The following is a 17,663-nucleotide window of genomic DNA, read 5'->3' on the forward strand; positions in this document are numbered from 1 at the left end:
ATTTATTCCTAACCACATGGAAATTTCCTGATTATCACCACCGCATAAGCTCTCCCTGGATAACATTTGGAAATGGCAATGTTATCTATAAACTTCTGGGTTTAATGAATGCAAGAAAATTTAAAAAAGGGGGTCCAGGGAGCCAGGAGAAGCAATGTAATCACGAAAACAGAAGCGACACTGGAGTCTCAGTTTTCCAAGCATACTGGAGGTTCATAGCAACACAACCGTTTCAAATGTGTATCGCCTATCATGTAGAATATGACCGGATCCTTTCCACCAAGGGAAGTCAGGCCAAAGTCCACGCCTAGTTCCTGTCTTCTCCCCTCCCTGCCTTTGGCTGAGAGAAAAATTCTCCCGAGTCCACAGCCTTGGGAAGGACGCCCACGGCCGGCATGCACTCCGATGGTACAGTGTAAACAAAACAACCCGCTGGGTGGGAGCCTAGAGGCACTGGCAGCACAGACCCTAGTGGGCCGGCATGACACTGGCCTGGTGAGGGGAGACGACAGTGTTAGAAATCACTGGCGCGCCAGTAAAATTAAAATTCATCTACCAAAGTCATCATTCTGGAGCAAGTCACTTTAATTTACCAAAGTGGCAAACTGCAATTGCTCAAAATGACATTCATTCCTGTATGACAACATTTAATACTCTCTAAAAAAAGTTCCCTAATTGCATGCATAATTTTAAATTACTGTAATTTGTTCAAGATTCTGTGAAAACCTTTTTTTTTTTCTTGAAAGATAAAAGAAACAGAAGGATAATGGAACGCCTTAAAATTCTATAACCAAGTTATAGAATTTTGAGCACAGTGTAGAAGCAGATGACACTGGGGTTCTATAAAACAAAGTAAAGACAAATAACTCTTAGAATTGAAAGTATGTTAAAAGTAAAGTCTATGATCTCAGGAGGGTCAAGCTCATTACATTCTTATGCTGTACCTTTTAATTTACTGTCTTAAAAACATTTGTATTTAAAAACCCTGTATTTGACAGGGTATAACGCTTTCCATTTACTTTCCTCCACTTTAAAAGAGGAACTTCTGGGCCCATAATGCACTAGTGAAAACAGATATTGCCACATTTTTATTTCTTTCTTCCTCATCATTATAGCATTTTATTAATTGTGGAGAATTCAAAAGATACACTTTTAGCTGAGAGGAAAGATGAAACCATGCTATTGTAGTAACCTCAACTCTCATTTCTATAAAATCTAAGTAAAACAAAAACTCTTAATATGACTTCCACTATGATCATCCCTGTGATCAGTAGGAGAAGTTCTCCTTAACTACTAAAACCAGCTTCTCTATAAAACATGCATGTGGGTTCAGCCTGGACACAGCACTCACACCGAAAAGTCTGGAAACTGGGGGAGTGGGACAAAGCACAGGGTTCTTATGAGTGGCTCTCCACTGCTGCTTTGCTGCGAGGTGCCCCGCCAAAAGGGGAGTCAGGCTGAAATCCATTAAGCCTAGGACCCTAACAGTGGGCTGAGTCTGCCCACAGAAGGCTGTGCTTTTATCCTTGCAAAAACCCCGTCTGCATCCATGGGGGAGCAGTGGCCTTTCTCCAACCAGCACCGAGGTCCTGCATGGAGCACCAGGGCTCTAGGGGACCTGCTCCAGAGTCGGGGGACTCCCATATCCTTTATGACATAGGGGCTCCTCTGTGTGCTCATTCTACCCTCTCTACCAGGAAGCCAGAGGAGAGAGAAAGGAAGCAGAACTATGTCTACCAAGGAAGCGCTCTGCAAGGTCCACACTCCCAGGCACACAGCTGAGTGGCAGGTGCTGAGGATGGGGTGTGCACACAGTGGGGGAGAAGAGGTGCAGGAGTCCCCCAAGGGCACTCTTTCCAGGTGGGTCTGATGAACTGAAGTGAGGAATAGGGAAGAGAGATGCCCAGAAATCTCCAGGGCTTCGAAAGTCCTTCCCTGTATGACCACTTGCTTATACTCACCCTTGATGCTGCTGAGCAGGCAACAGGTATGATTGTGTTCATGGAGGTGTTGGAAGGGGAGGACCTGGCTCCTTGGGAAACTGCCTCAGAGGTTCTGTATGCAGCAGGGCACGTCAGGGCCTGGGGCTGAAAGGCCTGGAGTCCAGCTGACATATCGAGTGGAAGACACTTGTGATCTTTTTACTACATTGCATTGGATAGGATGGTTGTATGCTGCTGGAACATAAACCAGTAATTCCCACAATCTTTGTGGGAGTTAACCCTCCTGTGTTGCCTTAAAAGACACTTGGCCTTCATGTGTTTTAGATTCTCAGACTTGCTTAAAGGAGGAAGGAAAACTGAGTCTAAAAAGCACAGCAGTGCACTGTGACATGACAGCCACTGATCAGGAGGGAAGAAGCTCCCGGCCCAGTAGCAGGTCGACCCCCCTACACTTTCCACAGTCATAAATGCACACGCACACACAACCTTTAGGTAACACATTTTCTCTGTGCAACCATCGCTTTGTTGTCACTCATCAATGCTTAATTTCCTATGAACCATAAAGAGATAGTCCAGATTAGAGACCCAGGACAGTTTAAAAATCAATTTTCCCTAGAAATCTCCCTTTGACCTTTGGTTTCCTTTGTGAATTGCTTCCTTATCACATCCTCTCTTAGACAGTCCCCACGTGCTCACATGGCAGCCCACGTTTCCCTGCCCAGGAAAAAGCTAAACTTCTACAAGAAAACCAGTAATAGGGCATTCAAGCCTGTGCGATTTATATCGGGGGGAAAAGCATCATTAGAGGCTCCACCAGCTCCTGTGGCTGCCACATGGTACAGGGGACAGCAGGGCTGCTGGAGGAAAGATGGTGGGGGCTGGGGCCCCAGCTTTCCGGACACAGGGTCGCTCACCTTCACATTGGGGGTGTAGAGATTCCTGAGAGAGGCAAGGGCGGCAGAGAGGCCCTCGGTGCTGTACCCGATCCACAGGGCTTGGAGGTGGCTTGAGGAGATTCCTGTCTTCTTACTGAGGCCCTGGAAGCAATCAGAGACAAGTGGGCCTCATCCTCTCCTTTCCCAGCTGAGTCAGGCTGAAAGGGGTAGGCCTGGGAGGGTGCAGACCTGCACTAACTCAGGGAAATACCGAGGCACAGAGAACGCTGGACATGTAAGCCGTCCTTCCCACCCTAAAATCAAGAATCAAGGAACTAGCCCACCCTTGCTACATACACGATGCCTGAGGAAAGACATGGCAATGAAGACCAAGTTTCTTCTTATAGAAGTTCTCCAGTCAAAGGAAGAATAAAATTTGGAATATCACCATCCTGTAACCCTTAATGCAGAGTCCAGGCAAACATCAGTAGTGACTGATAATACCCCACTAAGAGAAGCTAACATGAATTCCTTACCTCCTGATGGAAGAAAAACCCTACAGACATATAAAGAGTTTAAACTCTAAGTATAACTCTAAAGTAATTGTGACACCCTGCAAAAACAAAACAAAACAAAAACAAGCAACAACCAAACCCGAACCTGATTAAGCCTCTACATACAACTAGCAAATGACATGGGGCGCCTGGGTGGCTCAGTTGGTTAAGCATCAACTCTTGATTTCAGCTCAGGTCATGATCTCGAGGTTCACAGAGCCTGCTTGGGATTCTCTCTCTCCCTCTCTCTCTGCCCCTCCCCAACCTGCACTCACTCTCACTCTCTCTCTCAAAAGAAATAAACTTCAAAACAAACAACTAGCAAATGACAGGAAATCCAGAGGAAAGAGAACCATGTTAAACTAGACCATGAAAAATAAGACCGCGATCAGAAAATCCAGGCTGTATGAAACTACACAGGTCACGTAGCTCACGTTCTTCAGCAACTAAATAACCGAGAAACAAAAGGGAACGAAAGAAATGGAAACTTTAGGTGAAGAGGAACTTTTTAAAACAGATGTTAAGGGGGAAAAATGGGGCTCATGGAAGGCTCTGAGACGGTTGATAAAGCTGTTGAAAATCTCCAAAACCAAACACTCAAAATGACAACAAAACTCTTCTTCAAGGTGGCGCGTCTCACCTTGAAAATGTGTGCCTTCAGGATGTGATGGCCAAGCTCCATGGTTTGCTGGCGATTCAGCTTGCCCTCTTGTCGAGAGAACATGAATGCCAGGAGAGCGTGCCCATTCCTGGAACAAGAAACACAAAGCTTAGGAACAAAAGACTCCATTCCACGAACTGTAAGCTCTCAGGTGTGAACATCTCCACATGACTCTGGACTATTCTCCTGGTGCTTCAGCATCGCCAAACAAAATGGGTCAAAAGTTGCCTCTTTACAAAAGATGGCCAATGCTATTTATTCTTACAAGTCATTTTAGAATTTCTCTGGATTCCCCTATCTCTGTGGAGTGACCCAGAAAGAAGCTCTAGGACAAGGCAGGTCTTTACCTTTGGAACCATCCACTCTCTGTCCCTCATCCATCATTCTTCACCTTGTTTATTTATTTAGGTCTGTCACAAAAATGTCAATTCCATGGGATTAAGGGTCTTGCCTATGGCACATCAATAGGCATAATACCTAGCAAATGCCTAGCCCTTAGCAACCACTCAAATATGTATTTCTTGTATGGATGAATGAACAGAGGGACAGGTGGAGCAGAACCATCACTGGACCTGGCATTCAGGTCTCCCCCCTCAGTGTAATCACCACTGGGAGTAGACCTGGCCAAAGGATAAGACCTGACAAAGAGAACAAAACAAAAACCAAGCCATGCAAAGCAACAGCACATACTCAGAAATACCTAGAATTCTAGGCTCGGATGGAACACAGTTCCTTACTGGGTGGAGAAAACTAAGATGTACAAGCAGACTTGCTGTGTCTGGGCACATGGTGGACATTCAACTGACACCACCAATTAACCCCTCACTAACCCTTTCATGAAGAAGCCATCCTACCCATCACCCTCTCCACATCTGCAAGACTCATTCCGTCTCCTGTGGGATCCATGCCTCTGTCTGAGCCAATTTGTTTGGGAAAGATGTTAGGGGCTGCTTATTCCAACAGCAATGACTTCTGTACAATGTGAATTATTTTTATTTCTATCAATCTGACAACTCTGAGGTGCTGGATTTTTTGTTTTGTTTTGTTTTGGAGGGAAAGCAGGTAATGGTGGAGAAAAGGAAGCATTATGGGAAAAAATGCATTCTCCCCAATATTTTCTGGGAGTTACTAATCTAGATGAGTAAAATCATGCATCATTTAAATAGTGTTTAGCTATCCAACTGCCTGCCTGTTTTTCAAATAGGTCATAAACTATGTTAGAGATGAAAAAAATCAAGGCAAGTAGAGACCAAGAGATTGCTTTTTATACTTCAGGGGAAGGCATGACTTAAAAACATGCTGACACTGAGTGCCTTGTCCAACATCTCGTAAGGGATTAGAGCTCTTCCACCAGCACACAGTCTGTACTTCTTTGCACACATTCCACCTCCCACACCTCAAGCTTGGGTTTTCCCTCTCAGATGAGATTCTCCCATGTTCCCACCCTTCCTGCTCCCTCCCACCTACCAGTGGTCCAGGCTCTATATCCTCCCTAGTTCCCTAGTCCCTAGCCATGGGCAGGTCCCAGGGTTCAACCTGGCTCGCATCTCCCAGCCATGGCCTAAGCCATCCTTAGTCTCCCAGTCTGCTGAACTCAATGGCCATACCAACTGTGTCCACCACAAAGACATACTAGGCTAAGTACCATGGCTACACCCCTAATGGGGAAATGATCATGCATCCTTCAGTGGCTTCTAGTGATCTCAGCTAAGCACGTGGCCTCCTGCCTAAGGAGACAATTCATGTAATCACTAGATAGCTGTGTTCCATTCCTCTATATCCCATTTACTTTTCTTCCCTTCCTCCTAGATCCTGCAGTGCTTTCTAAGGCTACCTGCACTTATAATTCTGTTCATTATATACCAGATGCAGAAACTTAGCTAATTGTTTCACTAAACCGTACAATCCCGCAAACCACTAAACAGTTTGTTTACATGAGGAAACAGACGCCTGGACAGGTCAAATGATTTGCCCAAAAGATCAAATAGCTGGTGAACAACTGAGAAGAGATTTGAACTGCAGTCTACCTAATGCAAGCACCTATGCTCTTTATCAGTGCACCATGATTTCTCATTCATTCACTCATTAACATCCACCTTGTAACTAGCACCATGCTTGATATGGAGGATTCCACAGGGAACAATGTGAGGTGCTTCCCTGGAGGAGCTCTCAGCTACCAGAGGACTATAAACAACATTCAGCAGAATGGTGCCATGAATCACCTCAATGGGAATACAGAGGAGACAAGTTGCCTGTGCTCCCCGCCCCTCTCCCCTTGCATTTCCATTAGGTTTCCCCACATTATCCCACACCTTTCCAACAACACCTCCAACTCCTGTGTTAAAACAACAACAACAAAAAAAAAACCCTTTCCCCACAAACAAACCCAAACCTCTCCACCCTTACACTTCTTATCCCAGAATTTTGGCGCTCTCCTCTTCCATCACTCACAGCTGGATGGAAGGAATCTCTAAGAATGTGGGACCTTCCTCCTCCACTGGGAAGCCAAACTCCCTCTTAGTTATCATCTTCCTTCACCTCTCAGCAGCTCTTGCACCCCAACCTCCTTCCTGGAATTCTGCTCCATACCCCAGAAGTCAGAGCTCCCTTTCTGCTAACTACACTCCCTCATCAGACCCCTCCACCACTTCATGAATGATACCACATCTTCACCTCCAACTTCCCCACCATCAGACTTCCCCCCCACTTGAACAGGCAGTTCTGCCAACCCCACCAGCTCAAGCTGCTATAAGCAAAAGGCATCTCATGTCCTGCAACACGTGCTCCACACCTCCTGCTTTTCTTACCCTTCCTAAGAACAGTGCCACTCCTAGCTTCTGTGGCTTAACACCCTGATGTCCTCTACAGCTCCCCCTTCTCCTTGACTTTGCTTATAAGGCCAAGCTGTGCCCACCCATCTCATGTTAGCAGAGCCAGTCTCTACCCCTCTGCATCCCGAAGCCAGGTCCACCAAGTCCCTGCTCCTGTCACACAGGATCTCATGGTCCAACCCTCCACACTCCTGCCAATGTAGGTAGTCTGCACTTTCGACCTGCTCAATTGAGGGCTCTCCAGAGATGACTGATTAAAGTCTATTCTCCCTAGCACATCCTTCTGTTAAGTCTTCTATCCCATGACAAAAGCTCCAGCCAAACTAGGTTTGTTGTTGCCAAAACACAACCTGCCATTTGACATGATGACTTGGACAGCTCCTTCTGTCTGCAATAGCCTCTTTTCCACCTACTAAAATCCTATCTGTTCATTCCTCAAGTCCATGACATGACAACAGACAGGAGGTTGCTCAAGATTTTAAAACTCCTGATGCAACCCTAATGAACTGATGGATCTGGGAAATAATCATCAGGCCTCCGAGAGACATTAAGACATTGTGTGCCTCCTGATGGAAGCAGACCTACTATCTATTAAGTATCCTTGCAAAAAATATTTTAAGATAAAATCTGACCAATTTCAGGAAATAGAGGTGATAAACACAGTAAATACCATGAGAATGCAATCAGCAAAATTCAGATTATGGGAAACCATATAGGACAAATTACTCAGTTGTTCTTTTTAAACAAATAAAATGCAAGGACAAAGCAGAAACAGAAGGAGAAGCAAATCTATAGATTAAAAGAGGCACTGTAAAACGCATTTTCATGATCTTATCTGGATCCTGATTCAAACATACTAGAAAAATATGAAGGAAGTAAAGAAATTTGGTCACAGCTAAATGTGTGATAATACTGATAAATTAGTCTTAACATTTTAGGTGTGGCAATGGTGTTGTGGTTAAGTGTGAAAATGTCTTTTTGAGGTACATAATCAGTTACTTGGTAAAATGTCGTGGTATTTACAACTTGTTATCGGCAAAAGATGACAGATGTAGTAAATATTGCAAAATGTGAATTATGTTTCAGTCTAGGTGATGTGCAAGAAGACTTTAAGCAACTTACTCATCTTTTTAATTCTGCTCCTGTAATTCTAACATAAGGAATAATGAAAACAAAGAAAAAAATTCTATTCCTTTCCTGAAAAGCACCAAGACATGCACAATAGGTTGCTTTATTTATAAATAACCCAGAAACAACTGCAAGGCCCCACAGTAAGGGTAAATAAAGTACATCATTATTCGCCTACTAGGAGGTTTGCACACCCATGAAAAATGATACTTTGCTAAGATTTCCAAACTGCTTGCTAAGCTATCCATGATGTGTAAGCAAAAAAAAAAAAAAAAAAAAAATGCAGGATAGGAATTTTAATATAGAAAAGATGATTTGGAGAATGTTTAAAATGCATGGAAAGAGACAGAAATAAAAAGTGAGATGTCATTGACTCTGGGTATTGGGTTCTTTTTGCTGCTTCTCCCTAATTAGGGGAAAATTACAACTAATTAGGGTGGGAAGAGAAATGCTACCCATCTTTCAAGGCCCAGCCCAAATGTCCTCATGTATGTGAAACACTTTCCAAAAACGGTCTTGCCTAGCTGGAAGCCTCCCTTTCCTAAAGTCCACGTGAAGTGCTTTCTTCCCACATGGTCACTTCCTCCCTCACTTGCCCCCTTGTGTGGGAAGCCCTTGAGAGCTGGGCCCTTATCCCAGGACTCTCTGAATCTGCCACAGTACCCTGCATGTGGTGGGCCCGCAGAGACTTCTGCTGAAATGCATCCAGTAGTGTCCTTTCACCAGCCTTGTCTGCTGAATGAAATTCCAGAACTAAAGGGGTCTTGGGTAAATGCTGATGTGCACAATGCCAAATAGGAACTCCTTATACTTTGCACCCTGGATGTCTCTCTTGTCCTGGTCCAGTCCTGGTCCTACCCTGGGTAATTCCCCACACATGCTTCTTGGAACACATCAGCACTCAGGAGCCCAACATTTCAGGTACACGTCTGCTAGTCACTGCATAGTGAGCTCTGCTCCAGGCTGCATTACCTCAGTGCTGCCCACCACCCAAAGCAGAGGGAGGCTTTACAGTGACTACAGTTCAACTTCCTCTGCTTCAAACCCTAGTGACAAATCTACATCCCCTATTGAAGTTTCTCAACTTGTTTTTATGTTTCTACAAACTCAACTGTAGCCTATCTTCCTAGAAAATGATCCAACTTGGCTAAGTATGTCAAATATATGGTACACATATCACCTTATTATTTACAGTCTCGCTAAATAACCTGGGAGTTACAGTTTGTTGCCTCAAACCAGACTCAAAAGAACACATTTTTAGCCTGGTGTTACCTCAGAAAACAACAGTACCCCCAACATGAAACAGCCAGACTCCCATCTGGTCAATGTCAAATCAGTACTCATGGGGAAGAAGGTGGTGCAGCTTACAAATGCTTATTTCACCTCTTCATTCCTGGACCCCAGCATCTGGTCACCTGGCCAGTGCAGCTCATAGGGAACAGTTTAGCAGCTTGCTGGACCTGGTACTGAGTCGGGGGCAATTATGACTCACAGACAGCAGAAACCATTCAAGACAACAGTGATGCAGGCCAAGGCCAGGGCCAGGCAGAAGTAGTAGACAAGAACCCACCCTTATATAAGGAAACAAAAGCATCTGCACCCTCAAATTCCCTGACCTCTCACTCTGACTAGCATGAGGCCACATGAGAGGCAGGCTTACCGCCTTCCCTCCCCTGAGAAGTGCAGAGAGCGGAGTCTTGGCTCCACCCTGCTGAGACTCCTCAGTGGAACCTTCCACTCCCTAGATGCAGCTGCCGCAGGACCATCTCATAAATGGGGCATCTGAGGTCTGAATCTGAATCCTGCTGACCCCAAGCCTGTTACACTGCACTGAAGCACAAATGCAAATAATCACAACCAGCTGTGATCACTGTGCTCCATTTGGGGCCTGCAGGCATATCTGATCCCTGGGACAAGATGCTATATGCCCAAGAGGGGCAGCAGTGATGCTAGGGGTCCAAGACAGTGGACAGACTCAAGGTGAGGAAGCTGAGCTGAGAGTGGCTTCTGGAGAAGCCCACTGTTCTCTGGAGCATGTACCACACTGTGACTCCCATAAAGGGGACCAAGGTCTAGAAGAGAATGGACAGCGAAGAAAGGTCACCAGGCATTGCTCAGCTTCTCTCTCACTGGATGTACTCGCATACAAATTTCTAGCAATTAAAGGATGGAAGTTTTTGTTTAGCAGCAAGGTTTTCCACGGCCCTCCTGAATTGTTCATCATGTGTTGCCTTTCCATTGAGAAGGGTGAACTGGAGAGGAGGGGAAAAAAGGGTGAATTGTGTTTGCAATCCCTTCTCTAATCGCACATTAGACTCCCTGCAAACAGCAGACAGGAAGCGGCCTGCCATACCTGGGCTCGCATAGGAAGGCCGTGTTTTCACCATCTGCTCTCCAAACGAGCCACTCCCGGAAGGACGGGTGGCAGAACATGCGGGTTTTGTCTCGCCTCTTAATGAGGAAGCAGGAGAGAGCATCCATCCTCTGCTGGAAGTCCTCCCATCCCTGCTCCCCTTGTACGTGGCCAGCGTTAATGGCCTGAAAGATCTGCTCATCCGTCATGGGGTGGAGGGATGCGAGGGCCACGTTTAGAATCGGAAGTGCTCTCTCGAAGGCGGACTGGGTCATGAACTTCATGTTGCACTGCAGCAGATAGAGCTCAGACAGAGACACGGGGACCACCTTGTAGCTGGCACTTTTGATGACCAAATGTCCCCTCTGGAAGAGGTCCAAGGTGAGTTTGAGGTACAGGTAGGAGCCGAGGCTCCGCAGCACCAGGTGGCTGCTCACTTTCCCAATAAGAGCGGCGTCGGCCTTGCCGTTCAGGGAGATGTTGCTGAGGATGTCCTGGCTGCTGTGGACCCTGTGCTGGACGTAGGCATGCAGGTCACTGTGAATGTCTTTGTTGTCCGGAAAGTCATCTAAGGAAAGCTTGACGAATGGCAGCGTGCTCACAATTTCCTGTGGAAAAAAAAACACCAAAAACCCACAGTGTCAGTCCACAGAGATTTCTTTTTTATGTCAGCTGCATTTCAAACTAGATTCACTAGTTTTCTTTCAAGGAGGATTTTCATGGATTACAGGGACTCATTGTTTTGTATTAAAACATGTAATAGGATAAGTTGAAGATAAAAAGCTTATGTGAAAGAAATCCTGATGCGAGATCGAATCAGTAATGGCTTTCCCGAGGCCCTCATCTGAAGACTCAGAAACGAGCAAGATGTAAGAGCCCCAGGCAGACAATGGCAAGCTGGCCATTCCAGCACAGGGGCAGTGAGACCCTGAGGTGACCCAATACTCATAATCCTTACATTGTGCAGAGGTTACATAACAAGGACAGACACAAACCAGCACTGTGTATCTAAGAACACGGCCAGACACCGAGATAAGAGGCATCCCTCTCTGTGCATCAGATACTGGGACTGTATAACCGAGCCAGGAAATCTGAAACGGCCCCTGCCCCTCGGCAGGCTATACCGCAGCCACAGCATGCCTTAATGAAGGTGCTGTACTTCAGGATAGCCTGCTAGCATTTTTTTAACTGCTGTTCATTCCAAGTAAACTTTTAAGTTCAAGTATAACATACAAACCATAATTGCACAACGTCATTAATTTTTACAAAGTTAAATACATCTGTGTAACCAGCAGCGAGAAACAATGTCACCAGCTCTCGGAAGCCCTGTGCCCCTTTCCATCCCACCCCCATCCGAAAGATAAGCACTCTCCTCACACCTAACAGCAGAGAGGAGTTTTTGGTTTTTCCTTTAAGCTAACCACTATCTGGGGCGCCTGGGTGGCTCAGTCGGTTGAGTGTCCGACTTCGGCTCAGGTCATGATCTCGCGGTCTGTGGGTTCAAGCCCCGCGTCGGGCTCTGGGCTGGCAGCTCAGAGCCTGGGGCCTGCTTCATATCTGGGTCTCCCTCTCTCTCTCTCTGCCCTCTCCCACTCATGCTGTCTCTCAAAAATAAACAAACACTAAAAAAAATTAAAAAAAAATAAACTAACCACTATCGTTTCTGAAGAATTTGACCCATGTCCTCACTGAATATAACAATTGCAGGGGGCAGGCTGAGTATAATCACTCCCATTTTACATGGATGGTAACCGAACCCTGTGAAAATCTAAACAGCTAGTACAAACAATATAGGACTCCTATTCCTTTGCTCTATCGATTACCAAATTCCGCTTACTGTGTGATAAATGACTGCAAAGGGTATAAATCAAATGGCCATAAAAACAAATGTCAAGTGAGGCTGAGGCCTAATGCCACTTTTAATGAGAAAAGAAAAGAACCCAAATGCTATTTTTAAATAGACATCATCACAAAAGGGCAAAAATCAAAATCTAAGAGTAATGTCTTTACTAAAAAAGGACAGGGGTAGAGGGAAGAAGTCAAAGGTTGGTAAGATATAATTTGGGTTCAAATGAGGGGAAAGATGAGGAAAAGAATTTAAAAAAAAGCACTTCATTTCGCTACAAGTGGAATCTTATGTTGAAGTTTTATGAAAAAATAGACCTTATTTCAGAATTAGCCTTAAAAATCGTTTCTTCCTTGAAAGAAAGGAAGAAAGAAACAACAAGACAGAGAAGGAAGGAAAGAAAATAAAAGAAACAAATTCCCACTGCAATTCCACACAAATAACTACAGGAATAACTTTAAACTCCAGTAGATAAATTGAGTTCCTTCCAGGGCTGGACTCTTGTATTTTGGAAGTGCAGGGACAGTGCAGTGCTAAGAGGAGACTTTCCTGACATCTTGATTCATGGAAGGTAAAAAGGTCAGAGTTTCACTCATTTGGGGCTTTGTGGACTAAATATTTCAAAGTCCTAATGTAGTTTTCAATTAAGCAGCTAAACGCTTTTTAACAGTTTATGTTGTTAATCACTATAAATTCTGGGTATGAGGTCTTGGAAAGAGACTGGAGAATTCTTTCTCACCTGAAAATTTGCTCTTACAGTCACAATCAGCTTCAACCAGGCAGGAAACTTAGAAATAATTTTGGTAATAAATGAAGAAAGCGTATCTCCATAATCAGGCTTATGAAACTCCGCTTCATTTAAGCCATCTATCAAAATAATATATTCTTCTTCAGGAATTTTCTGCTCTAAAGGATAAAATAATTTTTTAATTAAGAAATTATACATTTCTAGAAAATGGCACCACCCAGTGAATTTTAGTGTTAGGAAAAGCTAAAAAGGTTTACATATTGCAGAAGAAACGGTTTTCAGAGAAGCACATTTTCTATTAAATTTATAATGAAAACCAGAGCAGACAGCCAAGAGAAAAACAAATCTTATAAAACAGTTTTCAGAAACATATTGTATTACACACATTAGCAGGATCTCACCCATGGATATGATACAGTTAGCTCTTCATACACTCCTTTCACTGGGGTGAGCTATAGCTAAGATAACTGGCATATATGGAGATTAAATCTGGAAAAGATGCTAGGTCCTCCCCATAGAATCCCCCCTGCCCTGCAGTGGATGTCTGGGAATGAAAAGGGACCCTCAAAAGCCAAGCATCTGGCCCAAGGCACACAGCCAGCCAGTGGTGAGAACCTCACTTTTACAGACTCCTAGAACAGGGCTCTTTCTCACAAGCCTGAATCTAGTTTTCCATTTATTAGCACCAACTTTCTGTCCAAGAAACTGAGGACAAATGATGACAGATCTGTTTCCATCCCAAAGTGCTATGGAGGCAGGTAAACTAGCTTAAAAGGTGAGGAATGAGGAGGAGAAAGGATAAGAAATGAACAGCCCATAATAGCATTAATGTCCCCTACCTTGTCGAGTATTTCAAGGGGAAAAAAAAAAAAAAAAATCAAATGAACACTTCTAGAAAAGCCTTTAGGATCAACTCAACTGAGCAGAGCCCCTGAAAAAAAAATAGCTGGCAAGTTCTCCAATCAACCAACTTGTTCCCCCACTAGGTAGGAATATAAAATATGCAGGCAACAGTTTCTAGGGCATAAGTCATCTGTATAACCTATGGTTACAAATTAGCTACTTTGGAAATATTCAACGGGGAGTGAATTCTTTATTGTAGGCATTTCTTTCAAAACTACACCATTCAAGAAGCAAGCAGGGACCCTAGGGAGATGGTCCTGAGTAAGGGAATGAGCAGTGCACACATTCACCCACATCCTTGCCTGGCGCCCACCCTCGCCCCCATCCAAGTGCTTCTGAGGACCATCCCGGGGACTCTGGACTAGAGAGAGAGGGTGTGGGTGGCTGCTCGGAAGTACCGTTTCTCAGGCTTGTGAGCGGTTCCAGCACTCCTCTCCTGAAGGCGGCCACTGGGTCCTGCACGCAGGACCGGAGGCTCAGCATGCTCTGTAGCTGGGGCTCCCTGATCAGTAGGTCCCTGTAGGCGGCCAGCTGGTGGGACCGGCACAGCAGAGCTGCAATGCTGTGCACGAACTCGGGCACCAGGCACGTGTACGTGTTGTCAGCTTGGCAGTAGTGGTAGGCCACGACCTATGCGGGAAGCAGAGCCGTCAGCACCCCTCTTGACATGCTCCCTCCGTAATCTCAAACACGTGCGATGCCCCCTCTGCCACGGGAATGAAATACGTTGTTTCTATTCCCCAACACTGAGTCATTATTTAGCTTAATTGTTTCAGTTATTCTTTCATTCATTCACACGGTTTGCCAAGTTCTGGGCAGACTCTTAATTGCAGCCGCAAATCCATCTTGATTAGCACTAAGATCAGCACAAGGTACTCTGTATCAAAAATAATGAATAAGCCTCATTCATAAAACCTAAAGCCAATCCTGGCTTAGAGCATCTCTGAATAATCCCAATGTACTCAACATCCAGAAGTGCCACATTCACTTCATTCCTACTTTCAAAACAGCAGCATTTCCTTGGGAAACTCATGTGCTGCTCCCCAAAAGCAGATAAAGTTGGTGGCTAGGAAAGTGGCTCAATCAGTTGAGCATCCGACTTTGGCTCAGGTCATGATCTCAAGGCTTGTTGAGTTCGAGGCCTGCATCATGCTCTGTGCTGTCAGCTCAGAACCTGGAGTCTGCTTCAGATTCTGTGTCTCCCTCTCTGTCTGCCCCTCCCCGTCTTGTACTCCGTGTCTCTCTCAAAAATAAATAAACGCTAAAAAATTTTTTAAGCATTTATTTATTTATTTATTTATTTATTTTTAAAATGTTTTTATTTATTTTTGAGAGAGAGAGAGACAAAGCACAAGCAGGGGAGGAGCAGAGAGAGGGGGAGACACAGAATCTGAACCAGGCTCCAGGCTCCGAGCTGTCAGCCTAGAGCCTGACGTGGGGCTCAAACTCACAGACTGTGAGATCATGACCTGAGCTGAAGTCGGACGTTTAACTGACTGAGCCACTCAGGTGCCCCAAACATTTATTTATTTTTGAGAGAGAGAGCACAAGCCTGCACACACATGGGTGCATGCATGCAGGGGAGGGGCAGAGAGAGAGAGAGAGAGAGAGAGGGAGGGAGAGAATCCCAAGCAGGCTTCAGCACTGTCAGTGCAGAGCCCTTGCAGGGTTTGATTCCACAAAAGGTGAGATTATGACCTGAGTCAAAATCAAGAGTCAAACATTTAGCCGACTGAGCCTCCCAGGCACACCCACAGCTGCTTCTTTTTCCCAGACAGGAGGGCCAGCAGCCTAGCTCAAACCTTTAGTCTCCTCCCCGCACACACACCTGACACTGGAGATATTCAACAACACCAGGGTTTGAAGGACCAAAATCAGAAATTACCAAACGTCTGCCTATAGCGTGAAGAGACACATAGGAGAGAGGTTCCTTCCCAAGCACTGAGGAGATAAGGAGTGTTGCCTTTGTTGGGATGGATTTGAAGGGGCAGCAGGCTACTCGTTAGAGTCCAAGGAAAGTGCCAGATGCAGAACTGTCCTGGGAGAAGAGCTCTGTAGATGTATGGAAACTCTGATACATTCCCACATGAGAATACAAGGAGGAACAGGGAGTATGAGAAAAGGAAGGTGAGAAAAGTAAAAATGTATGTGTGCAAAGTGCTTTCTGTTCTCCAGAAGGGTCTGAGTGCCTGCTGTTCCCAGAGCTCCTCACAACCCTGCTTCACCAGGTGTGGTTCACAGCTGTGGACTGCACACAGGTTAAATGCCTCACCAGGTAACAAGGGCAGGCAGTGGAAGCTCTGGGATTAGATTCCAGGTCTGTAGACTCTTTTTTTTTTTTAATTTTTTTTCAACGTTTTTTATTTATTTTTGGGACAGAGAGAGACAGAGCACGAACGGGGGGGGGGGGGGCAGAGAGAGAGGGAGACACAGAATCGGAAACAGGCTCCAGGCTCCGAGCCATCAGCCCAGAGCCTGATGGCGGGGCTCGAACTCACGGACCGCGAGATCGTGACCTGGCTGAAGTCGGACGCTTAACCGACTGCGTCACCCAGGCGCCCCATAGGTCTGTAGACTCTTAAAAGCAAGTGGCAAGAGTAGACATGGCCAATTTGGAACTGTTGTGTGACTTCTGTTTTAGATTAAAATTATCATCCACACTCTGAGGAAAGCTGATTGCTCTTCCCCTTTGCCCTAGAAAGATGAGAAGGAACATAGGAGGACCCCTAAGCTTGTAGAAACCACCAATAAGACAGGCAGCACCCCGGTCTATGTCAAGCACCGTGTCTGACCGAAGAAGTCTGTCAGCCCAACAGTGGGTCATGAAACCAGTCTGGAGCCACAACAACTTGTTTTCATTTCATAAAGTTGGTTATATAAGGCTGCGAGAATACCGTGATGCTTTTGCTTCAGTTGTGTGTTGTGAGTACGTGCACAGGTCTTCCGGGTAAAATATATCTCTTATTGCAGGTCACAAAGTGGTTTGAAAAATCACTATAGCAGGGTGGCTTTGAAGTCTGCACTATACTCTTCATCTCAGATCGCTCATTTCTGACTAGAGGACTGTCGCCAATCAGTGGCCGGAGCTGCCTACGCCAGTGAGGAGCAGCTCTCACCCGAGAAGGAGAAGCAAGGAGCAAAGATCTGGGCAAAAAAGCCTTCTTTTCAGTCCCCTGCACCAAACTCACCCTCAGAGCGTTTCCTCTGAATCCAGGGGCATTCCTAGATGCCCCTGGCACCATCCACCTCATGCCCCCCAGCTCTGCCTGCCCCACCACTGCTGCCCAGGGAGACCCCAGCAGGTCACTAGCAGTGAGAGACATAACTGTTCTAATGCACAGGGTGGCTTATGAACTTGTCACAGATGCTGAGCAGATGGAAAATTTCAGAAGGACCCTGATGACCGTGAATCTATCAAGAGAAAGTCAGCCAAGTCTCTTTTTTAACCTCACAAGAAACCTCTGACAGAGGGATGCAGGGAACCAAAGTCCCCAGGCAACAGAGAACAGGCGTGGTGAACTGGATCAAGTTCAAGGCTCCCAAGTGAAGGACAGCACATGCTTGTAAGGATGGATTTGTGGCACCTGTGATACCACCTGCTACTTTGAGGAATTCTTTCAATCCATTTTTTTTTAATTTTTAAAAAAATTTTACAATGTTTATTTATTTATTTAGAGAGACAGATAGAGTATGAGAAGGGGAGGAGCAGAGAGAGAGGGAGACACAGAATCTGAAGCAGGCTCCAGGCCCTGAGCTGTCAGCACAGTGTCTGAGGTGGGGCTCGAACTCACAAACCACGAGATCATGACCTGAGCTGAAGT

General features: G+C 45.5%; 1 protein-coding gene across 7 annotated transcripts in view; it reads right to left on the minus strand.

Annotated features, from left to right (window-relative positions):
* TANC1 (tetratricopeptide repeat, ankyrin repeat and coiled-coil containing 1) overlaps positions 1-17,663 on the minus strand; it is a 242,642-nt gene that overhangs the window by 39,186 nt on the left and 185,793 nt on the right. For all 7 annotated transcript variants that reach the window (XM_047870166.1, XM_047870169.1, XM_047870167.1 and 4 more), the window contains 5 exons: positions 14,241-14,472; positions 12,931-13,097; positions 10,346-10,953; positions 4,013-4,121; positions 2,858-2,980 (listed from right to left, as the gene is read on the minus strand). In XM_047870166.1, coding sequence (XP_047726122.1) covers positions 2,858-2,980; positions 4,013-4,121; positions 10,346-10,953; positions 12,931-13,097; positions 14,241-14,472 — 1,239 coding nt within the window. The remainder of the gene's footprint in view (positions 1-2,857; positions 2,981-4,012; positions 4,122-10,345; positions 10,954-12,930; positions 13,098-14,240; positions 14,473-17,663) is intronic.

This window comes from Prionailurus viverrinus, chromosome C1 (assembly GCF_022837055.1).
Source record: "Prionailurus viverrinus isolate Anna chromosome C1, UM_Priviv_1.0, whole genome shotgun sequence".
NCBI classification, from domain to species: domain Eukaryota; kingdom Metazoa; phylum Chordata; class Mammalia; order Carnivora; family Felidae; genus Prionailurus; species Prionailurus viverrinus.